Source organism: Struthio camelus, chromosome 2 (genome assembly GCF_040807025.1).
Source record: "Struthio camelus isolate bStrCam1 chromosome 2, bStrCam1.hap1, whole genome shotgun sequence".
NCBI lineage: Eukaryota > Metazoa > Chordata > Aves > Struthioniformes > Struthionidae > Struthio > Struthio camelus.
Window position 1 is genome coordinate 31,659,878 of NC_090943.1, and position 15,630 is coordinate 31,675,507.

The 15,630-nt window shown below is 37.2% G+C and overlaps 1 protein-coding gene across 5 annotated transcripts in view; it reads right to left on the bottom strand.

The window, feature by feature from the left end:
• Positions 1-15,630, bottom strand: part of THSD7A (thrombospondin type 1 domain containing 7A) — a 287,638-nt gene that overhangs the window by 53,671 nt on the left and 218,337 nt on the right. For all 5 annotated transcript variants that reach the window (XM_068934979.1, XM_068934981.1, XM_068934982.1 and 2 more), the window contains 4 exons: positions 13,217-13,451; positions 10,032-10,147; positions 7,322-7,454; positions 4,479-4,582 (listed from right to left, as the gene is read on the bottom strand). In XM_068934979.1, coding sequence (XP_068791080.1) covers positions 4,479-4,582; positions 7,322-7,454; positions 10,032-10,147; positions 13,217-13,451 — 588 coding nt within the window. The remainder of the gene's footprint in view (positions 1-4,478; positions 4,583-7,321; positions 7,455-10,031; positions 10,148-13,216; positions 13,452-15,630) is intronic.

Here is a 15,630-nt window from a genome sequence, read left to right on the forward strand (position 1 = left end):
CAGGACTGGGATTTAGTCCAACAACTCTTACTTGTTGTAAGTAAGCAAGATTCCCAGGCTTTTATATGCAATTCAAAATGTTTTTGAAATGTATTTCTAAGTTTCTTCAGAATTTACAGAAACTGAGGTTTACTGTCACAGATTTTGCAAGACATAAGCATAGTAGAAAGGATACCTGTTTAAAGTGTTCACAATTTCAAACTTAACCTATCTCATAGAGCAGACATTTTGAAGTTACCTACGTCAGCTCTAAGAACTAGAAAGCCTTTGTATCTTTGAGCACACCCCAGCTGAAACCAGTCCCTCTCATAGTGAGGTTTATAGTCCACCTCACTTCAGTCAAATTCTCATAGCTTGGTTTTATCAAGCATTTGCTTTTTTGTCCCAGTTTTTCTCCTTTGTATTTGCCAGTCCTCCATGCCTTTCCCTCCTGGGTTTCAGGGGACTGCTCTATGACTCACCAAGACATCTGGCTAATTTAGTCTTGTTAATTAACAACTGCTGTTGTCCCTATTTCTTGCTGCTGTTGGACAGGGTCAAATGCAAGTTTCAAACTTCTCGCTGATGCACACATTTTATTCTTTAGTAGGGGTTTTAAACAAAAGAAAGGTAGAAGTCTTAAGTTACTGCAAGTTACAGAATACACTCCTGCTCTGCTCATCCACTGTTAAAGAGGTATTTTGCCAGTGAAACAATGGCAAATTATCATTCATAATAAAAATGCAACACAATCACCATGGTTATAACAATGAATTTGCTGCTTGGATATTAAATACTCTGTTATTATGCTTGGGTTTAGCTATAAATAGCTGTCCATCATTTGCATGAATAATTAGCATGCTCCCTTCTTTAAAAATACTAAAAAGAATTTGCTCTTGTTAACCAAAAAATACCCCATAAACTTTTCTTCTCTTTCCTCTGCTTTGACCCAAGTTCTAAAATTGTGACATGTTCACTTAAACTGACATTTATATCAAAATCTTCATTATGCAGGACAACTAGAAACAGAGCTGTCACTCAGCCCTAAATTTTATGATTCACCCGAGTATCTCTTCTGTCAAGCAAGAACAATGTAATAAAAAAGCTGAAGAACAGAAATGTGAATAGTAGAGCAGTGATATAAAGCAAGACATGCATATGCTCTAACTTCTTTCATAGACTGTTAAAATCAGACCTGTAAGAACCCATTTTTAATTACTTCTAATTTTTTCTTCTGATGTAATTATCTTTCTAATTAAACTATGAACAGTACAGAATATTTTGCTCAGAATAAACTGCTAATTAATGAATATTCAGATGTGCCATTCTCTGGTACACATTCCTTTGTATTTAACACATTTGCTGCTACATTATGTGCTATAGTGTTCATGTGTAGGCAGTCACATCAGAAATAGGATAATTTAATAGCTCTGGCAACATCTTCTAGCACTGAAAAAGAAGAACTGAGAATTGTTCTCAAATACAAGAATGCAATTACTTGCTCTACTGCATATTGGTACAAAATAAAGTGACAATTCACTAAAACACAAAGTGCTGGGATTACTTCTGTAAGATTATTGCTTTACTTTGTTATCAAAGGTAAACTACTACAAACAGATGAATGACTGTGATTTCATGAGGATCAGAAATATCAGAGAGAACTCTTGTTTGACTGAAGAAGAAATGCTGCTATTTCTACATTTTCACGTTATCGTAAACATTTGTGCAGAGTGACCACCAGCAAATGCTAAAATATTCTGTTCAAAATATTTGCATCCCAGTACCATATTGTGAGTGCAATATCAAAATACTAAACCAAAGGATTTCATATCTTAAGATTTAGCACTTCCTGACTTTGGGATGCTTACAGTTAAAAGTCCTTGCAAAGTACTAACTTTGTCTTTTTCTGTATCTACATCATAAAACAGTCTTTCAATAAATGATCATATAGTACAGAACTTCTAACAACATATTATCATGCAAAGTTTTCCATGCTCTGTAGAAACTTTATTTACACAAAGCCAAAAATGTAACTTTTATCACTTGAACAGGCTAGACAAGACTCACATTTAGATTCTTGGACTGAGACTTTGATTATCCAACTTAACTAACTTTCTCTATGAGTTTTACAATAAAAATTACACATGAGAAAGAGTTATTAAAAAGAGAACGCAAACAAAAATCTCCCCTTTCTAACATTCGAGCTCAGAAACATTTGCAGAATTCTACCGGAAAAACCTGCTTTCTTCAGGCTTAGCAGCTTCCAGTGTTCTTAACTAAGGAGAGCTCATCCTACCATCACACTGGAGAGCTACATTAGCTTCTATTACATCTGCATGTAGGAACAAGGGTCCTGCTTCAATGCATCATCCTTTGCATTATCAAACTCTTGCAACTGTGTGCAATACCAGAAGGAATCTCTGCCTGTCTATTTTACCATGTTTAAAAACTATATTCACAGTAATTCAAAAACCATGTGTTACTCAGTATGTGGGTATACTGGACACGACTGCAGTTACAGAAAAACCTGTAGATTGGAAACCCTCACAACATACAATAATAATACAGTTTTTTCCATACCCTACAATTAGCTGTCTTTCTCTGTTAACTAACTTTGAGGCAAAGTCAATAGATTTGGGTACTACAATGTAAGTACAACGTTTTGTACTATCCTTAACTCCAACCATCAAGGACAGAAATCTTATTTTCTCAGTGTGTAATCTGAATGTATCCTCCTGAGCTGCTAGAAATAGACTGCATTAGTGACAAACCATTGTAAGAATTACCACAGTCACAAGTCTTTTGTATTAGCAGGCAAGACCTTCAGGTTTCATTATGCGGTAAGCTTTAAACTCATCTCCTTTAGCACCTTCTGAGTAAGTCGTAGAAGTTACTAGCTTAAGATTTACCCTATGACTTTTTTTTAAAGAATAGCATAACCTACTTTAATATTGCAAGGAAGTTAATGACCAGAACATTTCACTTTTGTAGCTAGCAATGACCTTGGTCAGGACTTTTGCAATCTGCTGAGCCAATAATGCTATAATGGATTGGAGTTTGCACTCAGAAAAGGCAAAAAACCTCCTGAAATTCAAGGCTGCCTAGTAGTTCAAAGCAATTCAATTACTGTAACATAGTAAAGTAAGAACAGTAATTATTTTCATATTGAATTTATTTAATACACCTAAAAAAATCTCCCTACTATACATATGCAATTCCAATAAACTCCTGAAATTCTCTCTTAAGATAGGCGACGGTAAAGCTGGATTTGGCTGATGTATTTGTTATTAAATGGAAATTAGTGATAAGATGTCTGGATCACTGAGTTCAAAGGGTCAGTGGTTTCATGTCCAGCCTTTAAGAGTGTTGCACCTCAGTGATTAATTCCAGGGCCAATTCTATATAGCATCTGTAACAACCTATAAGGAAAGCACCCTCAGCAAGTTTGCAGAGAACACCAAATTGAGGGGAGCAGTCAGTATGTTTGAGGGTAGCGCTGCCAGTCAGAGGACCTTGACAGGCTGGAGAAATGTGCCAGCAGAAACCACATGCAAGTCCAAGAACGGTAAACGTGAAGTCCTGCCCCTCCCAGGTAAGTAACCCCACACTGGGGTCTTACTGCTCCCCACAGCCACCTAATGAAAGGCTCTGAAGAAGATAGAGCCAGACCGTTCTCAGAGGTATGCAGCAAAAGGATAAGGGGCCATAGGCACAAGCTGAAACAAGGGAAATTTCAGATTAGGTATTAGGAAAACATTTCTCCCAGCAAGAGTAGTCAAGCAGGTTGCCCAGAGGGGCTGGGGAATCTCCATCCTTGGAGATATTCAAAACCCAGTGAGACAGGGCCTTGAGCAACCTGCTCCAGCTTGGATCTAACTTTGAAACTGACCCTACTCTGAGTGCAGGGCTGGACCAAGTGAGCTCCAGAGCTTCCTTCCAGCTGAAATTATTTGGGGATTTTCTGATGCCAAATCATAGAACGAGCACTTACAGGGAGCAAAAGTCTCACAGTTGGTCTTAACGGATATAACTCATAAAAATGTGTTCACATCCTTGCTATATGAGAAACGTCACTGAATTTACATAAACTTTTCCATAAAAAGAAGCATGTAAAGTGACGTATTTTTTTCTTTTTCTTCTTTTTTAAGAGCATTAGTTTTTGAAAGCATACTTTCGACAAACACCTCTGCACATTTGCTTCAGATAAGGATGGTGAAATAAGCTGAACTAACAATACCACGAACGAGTCTCTAGTGTGCCATCAATACTTAGATATAAATTAAAATGGATATTTTATGAACAAAACATTTGCCAAATACTGATTGGGATGTACCCCACCATACGAGCATCCAGTACTTTCCTCTGCTGATGCCCATAAAGTTAGGTAAAACTAGCATTTAGTCATAACGACTAAACGTTCGAGGCATTTCTCACAGATTTCCCACACCAGCGCACCTACAGACTTCTGAGGAATAAAGGATCAAAAGAAAGGGTCTAACCTCTTGCTTGTAGCCCAGGTCCACAAGTCTCATGTGCTCCTGGACTGTCTTGGCGCACATACCATGGTACCAGCTGGCACCTGCGCCATTTGTGGGTCTTCCATCTGAAATGAGGGCAGAAATCAATTGGAAAAAATCCATCTAAATTCTTGACAATCAAAATTGAGGCAGCACAAGTTCTAGGCATACTAGAAACAACTGCAAGCTATTATTTATTACTATGAATTAGTTACAGAAACTCCATGACAAACAGTTACCAACATTGTAAGCATTTCCTTTTCCCCTATTAATTTTTTTCCACCTTTTAGGATTATACCACTAAGAACATGGAGAAGGAAAGAGGAGAAGAAATGGGAGGAGAGAGGGGAGTACCTAAGAGCATTAATGATGCTTAACAAATACACAATGAATACAAACTGCAGTAGGAGAATTTGTATGTATCATTTGCTTATTACACAAAGCACAGAAGATAATCAGAATGTGATCAGTCAAAATTAGGCTGTACAGAAAGAGTATTAATGCACAGCATTAACACGTATTTACACGTTTGAGATAAAAATTTCAAAAAAGAACACTACATAATATAATAAACAACTGTTTTCCTTCCCTAAACCAGTAGAGCAAAGATGTGTTGAAACTGCTCAAATACATCACAGGGCTAGGACTCCAGTGTTCAGTTCTGGTTCATGTAGTCCTGGGAGTGGCTTTTGGCAGTAAACAGTGTGACACACGGATGTTTGTGCATTTCCTTCTCTTTCCTCCCTTCTCTCTTCCCCAGGTTTTTCTTTTCCTCCCCTAGACATTCTTGAAAGCAACTCGCAAGACAGCAAGAAATGTAGTAATTCTACCTAGCCTGAAGCACAGAAAAATCTTGGAGTTACAGAAAAAGATCAAGTCAGATAAGGAAATTTCTAGGATTTTTGCTTTGTTTTCAACTATTTTCAAATGATGTGTTTTTAAGGGTAAAGTTTTCACAATGAACCAATTCCTTTGCTAAGCTTAGCCTTCCAAACGCTGTCCCAAAAAGATGAAATCAGAAGGAAAAAGCAATCCCACCAGCTCCGGCAGAGCATTGGGACAGTAGGGTCAAATCACTGCAAGGGCGCTTCAGGCGATCCCACAATGCCCTAGAGCAGCTGAGCGGCAGCATCTCAGAAATGGGGATCCAACCAAGAGATCCAACACAGTATGAACAGGTTCCCCAGCCTTCAACCAAAAAAAAAAAACCCCACAGCATAAAGACTTTGCAGATAATTTTGGTAACAAATACAATATTGTGCTGCTTAAAGTATTCAATCACTAACTTAAATTTTTACAAAACTTAAAAAAAATTCCCTCATAGCACTGCAGCATACCTCAAGCCTTAAAAATGCGGGGAGGGCTGATTATTGCCACAGTTCTGAAATAATCCACTCTGGTTTGCTTTGCTCAGAGTGGAGAAAAAATACCCTTCATTCACAATTCAAATAATCTTCTGCTCTCATGTTTAAGTGATCTATAACAAATGGCTGTGTAGCTCAAGTTTCATTGCAAACCAGGCCCTTGCTAGTCAGTATCTAAACTAAGGCATGAGTAAAGCTGAGTGTGTGAGTCCATCTGTCACAGCATGTGTGTAGGTCAGAAAAACGTTAATGGAAATATAGGGAAAATGTGTTATTATCAGTTTACATCAAGACATTTAAATTACCACATCTACCACTCACTAGTTAACCTTGTTACTTCTACTCACTGTGTTATGCCCTAGCAAAAGTAACATTTGATCATGAATTACTAAATAGATGGGGATCAGCTAGAACTTTAAAAGATGAAATTCTGACCCCAATATTGACCAGAATAACTTTTCGAGTTGCATTCCCTGTTGTTCGGAGCACTCGTTTTGGTAGCTTCACAATACTGTTTTAACATCCTTTTATACCTTTCAGCTGGATATGGTGTGATCTCCTAATAAACTTGCAATGATAATCCTTAGTGGTTGAAGAAAGCAACATATTGTTTTAACTTCAATTTCTTTTGGCTAAAATAAAACTAGTCCTATTAGTATCCTTGCAACAGACAGTAGTTTTATAGGAATTAGCAAGTGTTCTTCCAATTCAAAGAATTGGACTTCCAACTCACTGCCTTCCAATTCAAATATATTTCTTTTTCTACAAAACAAATTCTAATGAAGAATTTATTTTGTCAAGTAAATCCAACTAACCTCAACCGAACTGTCTAAACTTTGCCTGTCTCAACAGCCAGATCTTGCTGTATGTCTAGACTTTCCCAAGCTACACAGATGGATACTGCAAAGCTGCCCAAAAATTTTCTGAACTAGTTAATCTGGAGAACCCCACCTGCTGGAATAGTCCTTAGTGTTCTCTGGTGACAGCTAGGTCAACAACGAGAGTTTTGTATACTAGGGGATATATATCAGCGGAGGGATTTTCTCAGGGCTGATGGATGGAGGACACAGCCCTCCTGAGTGGCAGCAGAACACAAGTCTGATTAACAAACGTGGCCGCTTTTCAGTGGTTTGGATAATTTAGAAAGAAAAATTTTTAATCATATAGAATTTCCAAATACTTGCTAGGAAAGATTTATCCTGAAAAGCAAGTCCCAGCAGTTGCAATGTTCCTACAAAGGAGCTGGAACAAAACAAGCTACTTGATTCCACTTTAAAGGAAACAAAATGTTCTCACAGTGAGCCTGATACACTATGGGCCCAACTAAGTCTACGTAACTGCACTGAAATCTTGATTTAGCTATGTTTCCTTTTTTTTCTTAATAAGTGAAATTCAACACACTTCAGGGGAAGTGCAGCTTGAAAAATTATAGATAAGCTGGCTTTGGTTGATTAGCAGTACCTGTAGTTATAGCAGATGGGAGGTGCTTCACATTCCTTTTCCTCAAATAAAGCATCTGGGCATTCACGACCTCCGTTGGCAGGGAGCTGGATAATGACTCGATGTCGGGACTGCTTCTTTACTGCGACATCCCCTGCAAAGAGTAGAAGAACTTGTCTCCTCTGCTATTTTATAGGGATGACAGTAATTAGGGGAAAAATAAGACTTAAGACATTTAAGGTACTTGAGTCAATTGCTATGAAAGAGACATGCTATTTTGTCCATAAGCAGAACATTAGATCTAATGGATAAAATACTTTAATCTCACTAAAGCCCAAGAAGCAGAACTAAACAGAAAGCAATAGTAGCAATACAAATGAATACACTGTTCAAATAAACAAAAAGTAAACCAGCTCAGTTTGATACTATACTCTGCAGTAGGGTAATTTTACCCTAATCATTAAGATGCAGAACTAGAACTAGAAATTAGAAGAAAGAAATTATTATATTTCGCAAATTTCCCATTCACTAAATGACTCAATCAGAAAATCTATCTCCAAGGCCAGGATTACAGCAAATTTAATCGACACTCCTAGTTCTATCCAGCCTTTGCTTTAATCCTGTTCCTTGCTTCATTTCTCACCTGGGACTAGCATTACTCTATCTAGATGCACAAAAAATGTTCCTAAAGAGCAAAATCCACATTTAAACGTGAAGCTTTATTTCCCTAATCCTGAATTAATTTACAGTTCACAGGTTTTAATTATTATAGTTATTCATTATTAATGATAAATGCTAAACGGTTCCTGTAGGAATTTTGATTCCAGTCATATTCAGATATCACAGATCCGGGCAGAAAAATAAGAACAAAACCACAAATTTACATTCATTCCATAGCAACATCTAATACATAAGTAGTATTAGGTAAATATCTTGGATTTTTTTTTTTCCCTTTTTGCAGAGAGTTGTAAGGCAGAGATTTGGCTGTCTAGGCTGATATCAGACTTGGGTGGGTTATTACAGCAGCTGCTGCTTGTCTGAACACAGAAACGTGCTGGACTATATCCAAACAATCATAATTAGGAGCAGGCAGCAGGAAAATCATGACAGTGGATCTCCAACACCTGGTCATTCTTCAGTGTGGAGGGAACCCTGCATTAGAGAATAAATCAGTGACCAGAGAAGCCAGGAGCTGGCACAACGGACAAGACCAGAACTGCAGGGAAGCCCCTGACTGGCTTGCCGACACACATGGGTAAAGTCCATGAAATGAAGATTGTTTGTGGAGTATAAAGACACTGTTTGACTCATGGAATAGAGAACATGGCCATACTAAATAACAAATTTACTATTTTATAGCAGAACATATTCCAGTTTGTAGTCAATGTTCATGAAGATATGCCCATTGCATCAAGAACTCTCTTAAAACCCACAGAATCGAAAACAGAGGAGAGCGGCACTTCTGTTGAAAAGATCTGTCCCAACAAAAATGCTTCAGACAGAACTGTTAATATTGCTCTAAGGTAGTGTAGCATTTAAGTAATGAACCAATATTTCATGGATTCATTTTCGGTGGTCTTAACCATTGTTCTTTTTCAAGGGTTTTAAATGTAATCACCCTAACCCTTTTTTATTTGCTAGAATGTGCTAAGCACTAACAGGAACTACCGCAAAAATGAGTTTATGCTTCTGACCTTTATAAAGCATAAAGAATTGACTGTGACATTTGAAGTGTGTATATTTGATGCAACAATATCTACCATTCTGGTAATATGTAGCTGCGAGTAATCACCACGTCCCCCCCATGCAGGGGTTAGCACCCTGTGGAACATGGAATTACGCTGTTGACTACATCTATAATAATACATATTTGAAAAATACCTCCTTTTAAGCTTAAAAGAGAAAAAACAATAAGGCAGAAAGATGGGGACAATAAGAAGTCAGCCATCACTTTAGCTTTATGTATGATTTCAATGTAATAAAAATTCAAGAGACAGCTGCAATGTTTTTAAAAGCTTTGCCAAATGTATTAAAATAGTCTTGGCATGCATGTTTAAGTGTGACTATTAACATCAGCTAAAACTCTGCTGATTCTGATCAACTTTCCTTTAATTTTCTTTGAGGTAGAATAAAGTAGCATAGGCAAAAATGAAAGAGTTTTGCGAAATAAATAGATATATAAATAAATATATATATATATATATCTCCTGGTATAAAGCCTCAGGTTTTATAAAGAGCTAGCAGCATATGTACTTTCAAAGACCAAAATATGGTCTGTATTAGACAATTACAAAATGCTATGCAGTTTCTACAGTTGCACTAGTATCTATTTTGTTGTTATACTGAGAGATGTGTGTCTGCTCTGCGACTAACCATCTGTTTATTAATGGAAGATGCAAAAGGGAGTTTGTAACATAAAAACAGGCAAAAAACAAAGAAAGAAATGCTTACAGAAAATATATATAAATAAATCAGAAAATGGAAGATGTCTTTGAACAGGCCTCTGAGACCAGACTTTGTAACTACAAATTACAATGGGTTTTAGAGGCTACTGAATAAACTATTCCACAATATTCAGTAAGAATATTATTTCCTCTCTGCAACTTTTATATCAGCTAATACATATCCTGTTTCAGAAACAGATGTGTATAAATATTATGCCAAAAGTGACTATGAGACTGACTACTTTTTCCTTAAAATCTGTCCACTGGACCACAATAGGTAAACTTGCCTTCTTGACACGAAGAAGGGCACAATGTCCAGTCACTGAATGGAGTGACAATACAGTCTTTCCTACAGGGAAGCAGACATGGCCTCACTGTTTCTGGTCGAAGACTCTCCGGGCATCTGAAAATGGAAAAAGAAGAATTATCAAATAAACAATCATTCTGACATGAAGTGGTGAACCATGAGAGACACTGAATGCCTGCAGGCACTCAATGGGAGTGCTAGTGGCCCAGAATTCACCAGGATTGAGCTTAGAAATAAAAATTGTTATAATTTAAATACATCTCGTGGAAGCAAGCCAAAACCAGTTAAACCTGGGCATTTAACACACCAAAATCACAGGTCTTCACTCACCATTCCAAGCTCTGCCTTTTTCATGCCATTTTCAAACTTCCAAAAGATTATAAAGAGAGCTCCTCTAGTTCAGCTTAGCAAAATACATTTCCAGCTCTTTGTAAATCTACCAGAAGCATAAACTCCGCAGGGAGGGATATTTAAACTAAGAAAGATTGCTAACACAAGAACAAATAGGTATAAGCTGGTCATGATTATGACACAAACCAGAACAAGGTTTCAAACCACCAGATCAATGAGATTGTGAAAGACTGTCAGTAAGGACATATAATTCTGCTTGTTTTAGAAAGAGGCTTGATCAGTATAAAAAAGGATTATAGGACTGCCACATATGGGACTCATTAACCCAGCTCATTTTCCTAGTTCCACGTTCCCCTGTTTTCATCATGAACAAAAAACTCTCAAAGCTGCAATACTGGTTGTCAGAAAAAGTTAACAGCTCTTACAGATGCACTGCAAATCTTTAGAATAATTTTAAAAATGCATACTATGTGGACGGTAGGAGGATTACATAAAGAGGTAAGGAAAACATCACTCCTACATTTTGGAGCTTTTGGCTCATTGCAGAAAAGCATTACTATTATCAGCTTTTCTTCCTGCTGGCTGCTGTGGATCTTGGACCAGAGAGATGAGACACCAATTTTATATTTGGATTGGATCAGTTAGGGGAGCTTGGCTTGCATGAAGCCTCTTTCCTGCCAGGCTGGAGGGAGCCCAGGCAAGTTATGATGAACTGCCACTACCAAGAAAATGTGTTCTCTGTAGTCCTGGGGAGAACTACACCTGTGTCAGTGGGGAAGGAGGAGGAGGGGTAAATAGAGGAAGGAAAGATGAGCTGCAGCTTTACAGGAATGTAGCGTTCAGCAATAATGTTTGCTAGTTCATGATTTCCACGAGGCGCCTCTGCATTTCCACATCAATCCACATACAATTCTCCAAGTATGATCCATTCCTGTGAGGCAGTGCCAGCTCTTGGTTATAATGAGGCTCCTCTTATAATGATGTCTCTACCCTTTCTGTTTTATCCCCTATAAACGCTAATGCAAAGGACCCTGAAATATTACAGCTATACCAACATAGACTTTCATCACTTCTTCATAGCCCCTCTCTCTATTTTTAAGTCAAATTTTGCCTTTTAGTTTACATAGAATTCAACAAATCAGATTATGTATGCATGTGTGTGTCATATATATAGTCAATACACTTTAAAAAATTATCTGCCACCACTTACATACAGTAAGTATATTTTCAGAAAATTTCTCTAAGGTTAAAATGGAAAATGCTTCTGAGAAGTACTGAACATTGCCTTACTAATGGCTTTTTCCTTAAAGAACTATTGTCAACATACATACACAAAATTTGAATTGTATGTATTCACTGTTTCACTGAGAACTTCACCTTTCAGGAGCACTGAACATTGCAATCCCTCCTCAGATCCTTGAATAAGGCAATTAGTTCAATTAGAACCCCACTGCTATCTTTTATATTGCTTGTGTTTAGTATATGTGGCTTAAAGCAAAGTATTGATTTTTCTGCAGTCCTTACTCAAGGTCAAATTAAACAGGAGTGATACAGGCTGAAGTCTGTAACTTGTGAGGTAGATAAGGCCAATAATATTGATTGTATCATACCAAAGTAATCCTTTTTATTAAGGGGAGTTTAAAACAAGGTTCTTATTTAGATTTTCATGTCAAATGTCTTGTTCTGTAAAAACGACAGACCAATTTTAATGTGACAGTTTGAAGTATCAGCCAATGCTTTTTGTTCTTATTTCACAGGATTTATCTATGATACAATACAATGGTCATCCTCCCAAAAATTTAAGGTCAAATCAAAGGCAGAGACATTAACAGCAGATTTAAAAATAAGAAGATAAATCATTGTAGGGTTTTTTTTAATCTACAATGAGTACCAAGTAGAAGATATAATAGTACCACATGACTGGATAGAATAGCAGCTTAATGTACACATATAACAATTCAGATCGCTGAATATGCTAGCATTGTTCTCCATATTTCCGTTTAAATTAGGAATTACTATTCCTGAATATAGCAAGAAATGACAGGCACTGTGCAAATATTTAGTATGGGAATAGCTGCCTCACGAACCTTCTGAAAGACCTCTGCTATCAGCTATTCCAGCTCTGAATCTCTTCAAAATGAAATATATTCACAGCCTGATAAACTCTATGGAGATATTATCAAATTCATTCTACTAGTAGCTATTCTGTATTTAGCCCTGTTCATATATTAAACTGCAAAAGTAAATCACTGGGCCAAAGGGACTACTTATAAATATATATATATATATGAAAAAGAAACCACCCATGTATAAAAAGGCTTTCAAACTAAAGTTATTTCTACACTGCCATGTCAACTGTACTATCTTTGAGCTCATTAGTCTGCTTCTGAGAAGGAGCATTGGGCTGTACTGGGTTTAGACCCAAAATAATATGTTTACGTGGCACCGCACTAACCCACACCTCTTGCTTGAATCTAACTCAAGGATGTCTAAAATAGTGCTGCACTGCACACCACACGTATGCCCCAGAAATTTTATCTTGGCTCGACCTGATGATCTAGCAATCAGTCAGCGGTCAGCAGACTCACCACTGTAAATATCATCCATAGCAATCAACAGTGAGAAAGATACTTCACAGTCCTTCTGTAACTTTGGTTTTGTACTGTTAAAAGATGATTTCTTCATTCATGAAAACGCATATGACAAAGATATGGGGTATTTTGTCTTTGCATGGAGTCATTTGATCATATACATTTAAAGAAGCAAAATACCAAGGTAATTACAATATGAAAGAATAGGTTTTTTGAAGTTTACTTTTTTGGGCCCACTTGTCCCACGTTGACTCTCACACAGATTACTTTTCTTGTCTGCATCCCGACAGCACAGGTGGCCTCCCCGTTCCAGCTGGTAGATGAGTTGAAAGCAGACACAGAAGCATCCTCTATACACTGTCCCCATGGTCCAGTCTGCCAATGATACACAGTGCAAGAGTGTTCGTTACAGCTGCGTGTTTCCTGTAGTGCACTACTATTTGGGCACTGAATTCCTCCTGGAACAACAAAACAGGGCAAAAGTTCATGCAGTAGAAGAAAATAAAATAAAGTGTTTTATTAAATAAACTAAGAAATCGTATTATCACTTTGATTACATGAAAAAAATGATGTTCCTTTGCCGTCTTCATTATACGCTCAATATCCACTTTGGTAAACTTCAGTGAACAGACGAGACAGGACAGAATATCCACGGACAGTCAATAAAAAAGTGTATTATGAAGATGCTTAAGCGATCATAACTTATATACACGCTAATGTCCTTGCAGTAATCTACATTCTTTTTATTTAGGGGTTCCCCTAACAGAGACTGTATGAGATAATGTAGGGAGGCAGGAAGGCTCTAAGTAGAAGACACGGTTACATGCTCAAGTTATGCATGCCTAGAGACCATTGTTTATGGCTAATTCATGGATCAATTAAAAAGATTTTTGGAGCTCTTGTCCTAGTTCCCAGTGGATATTTATTCATGTTACATAATTACCAAAGAGTATGGCACAGCTGGCAATTTCAGGTCCAGACCGAGATAACAAAGGCTGTCGCAGGTTAGGATTAAATGCACTCATGTATCAGTAATTGTGAAGAAAAGCTCAGATAATGCTGTCTTTGTTGTGTCCAGTTTTAGATAACGTGTTCAGTTTCTTACATTCAGGCACTTCAAAGTTAATCTATCCTTCCAATTCTCTGCAAGTAAAGAAGAGCTCTTTCTTACAAGACTAGACCATAGGCTACGAGGTATCTAGTCATGATAGGGTAGATAAGTCTGCTAGATCTCTAGTGATACTAGACATACAGAATTGAGATTGAAGAATTTATTTAATCATTCAAGGCCTGCATAGGAACAACAGGACTCCTATCTCCAGACGACAGAAAGCAAGGAAAAACCTAAATAACATTTTATTCTTTCCTAAAAGAAAAGAACAGTAGGAAAAACAGCTGAAATAGATGGTTTTGTATTAGTTACAGTATACGAACCATACATTGCTTTACTCTGAAAAGAAAAATGTATGCTCGCACCAAGCATATGTCAGAGAAAATATTAGCGTTTCTGTCTCACTGTCGAACTTCAGATGAATACCCTGACCTACAGCTATGCAAGAGGGAAGGAGTTTTAAGCACTTATTGGTGAGAGAAATTGAACAAACAACTAAGTATAATAAGAGAAACAACGGATACTTCAGGCACTCCAACTCAAATAAGTCTAGCGTCGCAAGAGGAGAAAATGCTTTACACTTTAATTTGTTTCCATGGAACATCTAATTCTGCAGCAAACAGGAGGCCGTTCTAATTCAATCACAGGACAAAATCTCAGTTCTGGAATTTTCACCACAGGGATATTTTTAACTTCTGAATTTGGGTTAAAACTATTGGAGCTACCAAGCAGCAATAAACATGATGTTAACTCCACCATTACCATTTGAGAAGTCATGCCAAAGACTAGCTAATCATAAGTTTTGGAAAGGGAGTTAATAAGATCCCACAACTTGTGAATGTAAGTCAAAAATGACTAAAATTACATTTTTTTTTTTTTGGACTCAGAACAGGTGCAGCTCAAGCCTATCTGAACTGTCATAGATTTCAAGATAGACAGCATCAATACTGTATGTCATATGTGTTTTCTTAAAAAAAGAAGGGGAATATGAGAGAGTAAATTACGAAAAAGAATGTATTTTTGAAAAGGGGAAAAAATTAAACATAGTAGACTCATAAATTCTTTAGCATAGGAGAAAAAAATGATTCACAAGAGAAGGACTCTCCTTCAATACAAGGGGTAAAAAAGGAAAATTTTAAAAGAATAAAGAGATTTCAGGGTTGCTAAACTAGTTATTTCCATCCGACATTACCTCGGGAACTTCTAGCAATATAAAACATACCCACTCATTTCACATAATATAGAGAGCGTATTTTCAGATATTGGTGAAGCTTAAAAGAAACACTCAAGCAAATTTGTAAATTAAAGGTGTGTGTGGTGAGGGAAGGAATGGCTCTTTGGGAATGGATGCCATATCCACAAGGTCCTAAATCATTTGAGAATAAAGTGACAACTTAGATTCAGTTTTGACAGCTATGCAAGAACGCATATTATTCAGGGGGAAAAAAACTCATGAAAGGGAGAGAGTGATACTGATGGTAAGTGTGCAAGAAAAAATCTGGGCACGAACACCTGCAGTTCAGTGG